This window comes from Phaethon lepturus, unplaced genomic scaffold (assembly GCF_000687285.1).
Source record: "Phaethon lepturus isolate BGI_N335 unplaced genomic scaffold, ASM68728v1 scaffold30957, whole genome shotgun sequence".
NCBI lineage: Eukaryota > Metazoa > Chordata > Aves > Phaethontiformes > Phaethontidae > Phaethon > Phaethon lepturus.
The window spans coordinates 1-6,261 of NW_010550276.1; the positions used below are offsets into that span (position 1 = coordinate 1).

Here is a 6,261-nt window from a genome sequence, read left to right on the forward strand (position 1 = left end):
GCAGGCGCTACGCACGGGAAACAATAGCCCCAACACAACCGCAGGTTCGTGGCACCGTAGGAAATGAGAACATGGAGGAGAAGGCACAAAGGCAGTGGCTACCGCATACGTATCGTACATCCGGACTTTCAATTGAAAAAACAAGCCTGGGATTGCTTCAGGCAACACAACCGCGCACGCAAACTCTTAGAAATAGCACCCATGGCTCACGCGGCTATTTCTGGTTCACCTGAGCATCACAGTGACACACCGTCTTGACCCCTCTGCAGGTAAAACCCATGCAGCCCTCAGCATCTCACCCGCACAATGTTAACGCCGTGGTTCATCACTGGCTCCAACAATACAGTCACTGATCTGTCAGTCACCTGTACCGTGGTGCAATACAACACGAGATCAGAGTATCGTGGCAGGGGATGGTGTGGTTAATAAGGTTATTGCCTGGAGGGTTGCCCTCTTTGGAAACATCTGTGGCTGGCTGTACTGTTGCAGCTACGCTCTTTATCAGCACCCACCTTAACAGAGCGAGCCCCTGGGGCTCACCCCCAAGACAGCCCTGCAAACTACAAGAGCAGAGCTTTCTAACAAAGCTGCTCTTGGGGACATTTATTTCATCTTTTTTTATCAAGGAGGGAAAAAAAAGAGTTTAAAAATGCTCCGTTGTTTTATCACTACAGATGCAAATTTAAACTGAAATTAACTTAATTCCTAATGAAATCCACACTGGGCAGACACCTAATTCTCCAAGCACACGCTGCACTAATTTCTGTCTTGATGAGCCAATGTGGGCCTTACTCAACAATACTTTTTAAATATTAGATGCTGCACTTATGGGGTAACAGAATCAGGGTCTGTCTGGGCGGCTTGTCCTCCACTGCCAAGTCCTATGGCAATCTCTGGTTTCAGTACAAGTAAGGAGCCACAAGTGTCAGGACTGACCTTAGTTTCTGGCTCCGTACTGGTTGTAGCAGATTAGCAGTCACTTATTGCCTATCAACACCAAGCAACTCCAGGTCATACAAAATTTAAACACTTTTTTCTCCCCTCCCGCCCCCCCTTTGGATTGATGGAAAAAACATTCTGAACTTCTAAGTCCTTCTACCTGTTCTTTGAAGGGCAAATTACCTTAATCCATAAAGTTAGCCAAACTACTTCTGCTCAAAGGACTTCTTTCACACTTGCACTAAAGGAATAAATCAGATAAAAGACCTTCCTGACTCCCAGGAAAGCTCAGACTAGACTAGTCCCATCTAAGGGCATAGTCTAAGGGCTCTTAGATAACATCCAGGTCCTGGAGGATAGAGACCCAAGGCATTTTTGTCATTCACAACGTCTCTCACCTCTCCACAGATCACTGCTTTTGGCTCGATCCTCTGCTCTGCCTGTCTCTGCCTTTCACTCTCCCCACCCTCTTTGACAACACACCATGAGGAAAGTTTGCTCATAGAGTGAGTTCGTAAAATTACAGTATTTTCTGACCACTTAGCCTAGTTTTTGCTTCTCACATGACTGCTTAATAGTTTTTTCTTACCTCTCCTTTTACCTAAATGGAAATTATTAACATTTTTGCAATGTTCTCTCCTCTCTCAATCAGTAACTAGTGCACAAACAGAACAAGCAGCTAACGGTCTCTCATCCCATGGATGTAGTAGGAGCAAAACCTTGTCCCAGCTGAAGTAACTGGGCAAAACTCCCGCTGATCTCAAGAGATTAAAAGCTATGCCCAGCGACACACCTTTAACATCCAAATCTCAAACTGCATTTGGACAACTCATGTATATGCACAGGGTGTTATCGTTCCTAAAACTGCTGCTAACAAGTTCAGGTATATGAGGTTGAACAAGGTTCATCTGTAACTGGTAACTAACTCCTCCAGGGACATGTCCCAGAGATGCAACAATACCAACCAGCCTTTTATCAGCCACAAAGTCACCTACAAAACCTTTGTAAATTAGCACTTTGCTAATGAACGACAGGTTTGGATGGCTCACTTCTCTCCTGCAGCTCACTCTGTTACATTGGAAATTATTCTGTGCAGAAAATACGCAGCATTGAAAGAAGCAAAACTACACTCTGCAACAGCCCGCTGAAGCAAACAGGCATCAGGGGAAAAACCAGCAGGCACACAGAAAGCTCACCCACTGCTTTTACCTTTCCGGACGAGGGACCTCCGTGACATCTCCTCTGAAGAGTGTTTCGCTTACATCCCTTAAGCCATTGGTGATGCCTTCACTGCAGCCTTTCACCTCCCCATCACGGGGAAGCTGCAGGACATCTGGCTGCCATGAGGCTGACGTCTGATCTAAAAACTGGCCGCCCTCCTTCATGCGCTGCTGGATCATGGGAGTGAGTGGCATCTCAAAGCTGAAGTAGCTATCAGGCTCTGAGTACAACGTCTCCAGCGACTCTGCACTGTAGTATAAAGATGCATTGTCTAGGATGTTTTCGAACTGTGAGCTGTACAGATCAGTGGAGACGTCGGAGTGCCTCTGCCCAAGGTCATCTTCATATCCTCCCATGGCTGCTTCCCCCTCCTCCATCATCCTGGAAATTAATCAGAAACAGCTCCTTTCAGCTTGGGGGCAAGGTTTAGATCTCTGGGTGAACCTCCTCACCTTCCACCTTTGCGAACAGAAGGGTCAGCGTGGCTTCATGCAGGAGAGGACATTGCAGGTAAAAAGCTAGTTTCTCCGTGCACCACCTCTGCTCATGACTGGCACCTCTCTGGGGACATGAAAAGAAACAATCTTCTGGGTAAAAAGGGGAAAGGGTGGGGGGAAAGCCTAATATTGCCTAACAGTTAACATCAGCTGCTTACGTGCAAAGGAGAAGAGCACTCACAACTGCACAAGGTCCCCGCTGGCACCACTGCCATGCCAGAGGCTGCACAGGGTGCAGACGTCCACCCTGCACAGGTTGCAGACGTCCACCCAGACGTGGTCTGCTCCGGAGGGCAGTTTGCTGGCTCTGCAGTCCTAGGGCTGGGGTCTTTCACAAAAGGCTGGAGGAAATCCCTCCAAAAGCAAAGAGAAGCAAATGCAATTAAAAACCCAGAGCCAGGAGAACCAGATTTCAATGGGGAAGGTTCGGCCTGCTTGTGGATGCACAGGGGAAGGTGTAGCCCTCTGTGGAGAGTCTTCTTCTCTGATGCACCAAATACTGCAGGGCTTCCCACGGCACGTGCCAGGCATCAGGGCCGCCTGCCTGAGCCATCCCACATGCTAGCCAAAAGCAAAACTCCACAGATCCCGAGAGCCTCCCTTACTGAGATCCTGTTGTTTCAGCAGCAACCACCCCCCAGGTCAGAGCAGGCATGGTTTGCTCAGTGTGCGCTGCTGGGACCTTTTGCTTTGCTACAGATGTGTACCAGGAGAGGAAAGTGAGCAAATCAGGATGCTCTTGTAAAAAGCAGCACACAATTTTTGCAATGCAGACAGATAAAATTATATAAAACCAGATAGATAGGTATTATAGAAAGCACATCACACCATTTACGCTCTTACAACATACACGACAGTGGGTGAAATATCTTTATTATCTGACCTCACAGAGGTGCTCACACCATTCTTGCTCAAAGTCTGTCCTAAGCCAGAAGATCTGGCCAGAGGCATACAGCCAGGCCTGCATGCTGCCTGTATTTAATTACATGCCATGTCCAGATCCCAGCTACACCTGCTACAGGTGCTTCCTTACTCTGCAAACAGCAAGAGACATCTTTACATTTCCAAACCTGAGATGGACTTCAAACTTCGGCAAGGTGGTGTGGACAGGGTTCAGTTCCAGCTTCATGCACTAGCCACCACCAGGCATGAACTGCTACCACTGCCACCATGCCACAGGCAGCAGACAAGCATTTGTTGTTTGTCATTAGCTCCTAAAGGGGTAGGCACAAGCCATGCGCTTGGGAGGAGAGAAACCTCACCTGCCCCCCATGCCCCCCAAGCACCACCTCACCTGCCCTGGCCTCTCGCGAGCTCAGCCGCCTCCTCGCCGCTGCGGTTTTTCTTGTCCTTCACAAAAACTTCATCCTCCCTGCTTTCATCGAGCAGCTCCAGAGGAGCAGCTCCAGAGGCAGCAGGTCCCAGCCTCGGGTCCTCACAGACCTCGCTCCAAGTGCTGTCTGGCAAGGAGACCAAGCCTGGGGAGACCATCGGTGGTGCAGGGTGGCTGGATGTTTTGAGGAATGCCTTCCTCTCCACAGACACAGTCTCCAGCAGCGAGTGCTTCTTTCTTCTCTGCTCCTCGGCTCTTTGCAGCCATAAAATCTCCACCCCTTGAAATTCTACATGTTTGCTCACAGCTGCCTCTTTAGAGAGCTTCCTCTCAGGACCCATTTGCATTTTGCCTTGACTGTACGCTGAAAACTCCTCAAAATGCGCCCACCCCTCCATTCTGCTGGCTGCTTCCAGGTTTCTCACAGATGGTCTATGACAGCTTGTCTCCTGTGCTGCGTGGACCTCCTCGGCTTTATTACTGATGGCTTGCAAGGACTCGGACTGCTTTTCTCCAGTCCATATTGCAGCCAGATCTCTCTCTACGATCAAATGCATTTTTTCCTCAGCTGTTCGTTCAGATGGAAGAGGCATGTCTGAGGGTTTTCCTTGGCCTGCTGGAACTGGTTCTGTGTCTGCCTGAGCATTTTGGCTGCCAGAAACGCTCTTTTTTTCCATTTGCGTCTCAGAATCAAGAGAAGTATTTGCTCTCTCTTGCACCTTTGTTGCTTCCAGCTGTCGAGAGATTTTCATAATCTCTGGCAGGTTACCCGCAGGTTGCAAACCTTCTTCGGGGGTGGGCGGCTGCGCTGTCCCAGCGTCAGGTCTCGAATCGTCTGCAGGAGCCGCACGCTGAGGAAGGGCCCTGCCAGGTACACGGTGGTGACCGTCCCGTCTTTCTGGACTGCGCGTCACAGGCTCTGCCGGGCACAGTGATGAAGCCCTCGGCGCGTCTCTGCTTGGCTCTACGGTGCCGTACTCCGGAAATTCATTGATGATGGTATGAGGGAGCAAAGTGCTGCTTCCATGGCCACTACCTGAAACGTAAAAAAAGAGAGCGTGGGTTTATCTACCGCGTGCATGACCAAAAAGCCTGACGTCCCCTCCCAGCCCTCTCCTAACAGAGTAACTACGCTTTCCCCTGCAGGGAAAATACCGTGCAGTTTAACTCACTTCTGCACACTTTCACACTGCAGTTATCCGGAGCTGGTCCTTTTAAACAGGAGTTTTTGGGCAGCCCTACTTTGGGAGTGTGCACTGCGAGGAAGGAATGCCAGAAATGTCTGCTGCACTTCAGAAAGGGTCCCAGTGGCCCATGAACAGTCTGAGGCCACAGGCCAGGCGCAAAGGCTGAAGAAAGCAGATATTCAGAGTTCTGACATCCACTCACAGCATGCACCATACATGTTGGTTTTATTTTTTAAAAATGCTTTTAGGTCGTTTTCACTTGTAAAGATGAAATACTGGGAAGATAATCAGCCACACCCCGTATATTCCACAGCCTTGACAAAACCAATTAGCTAAATTACAAAGCAATTAATGAGCAATTTAACTTTCTGCCAGAACTACCCTCTTCCTTTAACAACTCAGGTAACTGAAGGTTGTGTTGCAATGGTGTATGTACACAGACCGAGCAATTCGCATTTTCTGTTGCAGCAAATTCGCCGCTGCACAAAACGTTTGCTACCCCTCCCCTCCTCCTGCTGCTTTTCCAACTGGTATAAACAAAGCGGGAACAAAAACGGATGATCCCGTTTTCCAAACGCTGAGCACCCAGTGGCTCCCATTGTTCTGGGGTAACAGAGAACCAGCTGTCCTCAGAGGGACCTCATGGATGGCACAATGATGGATACTTGGCCACTTTCTATTACAGTCCAAGGAGGAGCTGAGCTTTTGAAAAAAACAACGGCAACAGCTGCATCTGGAAAAAAAATTGGCCTGGAGCATAAATGCGTTTTAAAACAAACAACAGGGGGGCAAAATCCAAACACCTACTCGGAAGAGTATCAGGGGCAGCAGCTCTGAAATCAGACACCAACTTGCATTCAGACACTTTGCCGCACTCGAGGTGCATCTCTAGATGCTGTGCTGCAAACTGATCCCCATCTCTGCTCCGAGGCAGGCTGGCCACAAGCCATTTCTGAGGAGGAAGCCATGTAGCTGTGGTTAATGATAGGCTGAGTTCAAGGTGAAAGGGAGGGTAATTTAACGCGAGCTCAGCACCGCACTAATGTGGCTATCTGTCTGCCAGTGGTTTGCAAAGGCGAGCGGC

At 49.2% G+C, this 6,261-nt stretch overlaps 1 protein-coding gene across 1 annotated transcript; it reads right to left on the reverse strand.

Annotated features, from left to right (window-relative positions):
- Positions 1-2,148: 2,148 nt before the first annotated feature.
- LOC104623434 (PH and SEC7 domain-containing protein 3-like) lies at positions 2,149-5,026 on the reverse strand (the record flags this gene model as incomplete). Its single annotated transcript, XM_010290520.1, has 2 exons — positions 2,149-2,541; positions 3,952-5,026. Coding segments are annotated over 2 exons (1,468 nt in total), but the record flags the coding sequence as incomplete, so codon positions are not given.
- Positions 5,027-6,261: the final 1,235 nt, after the last annotated feature.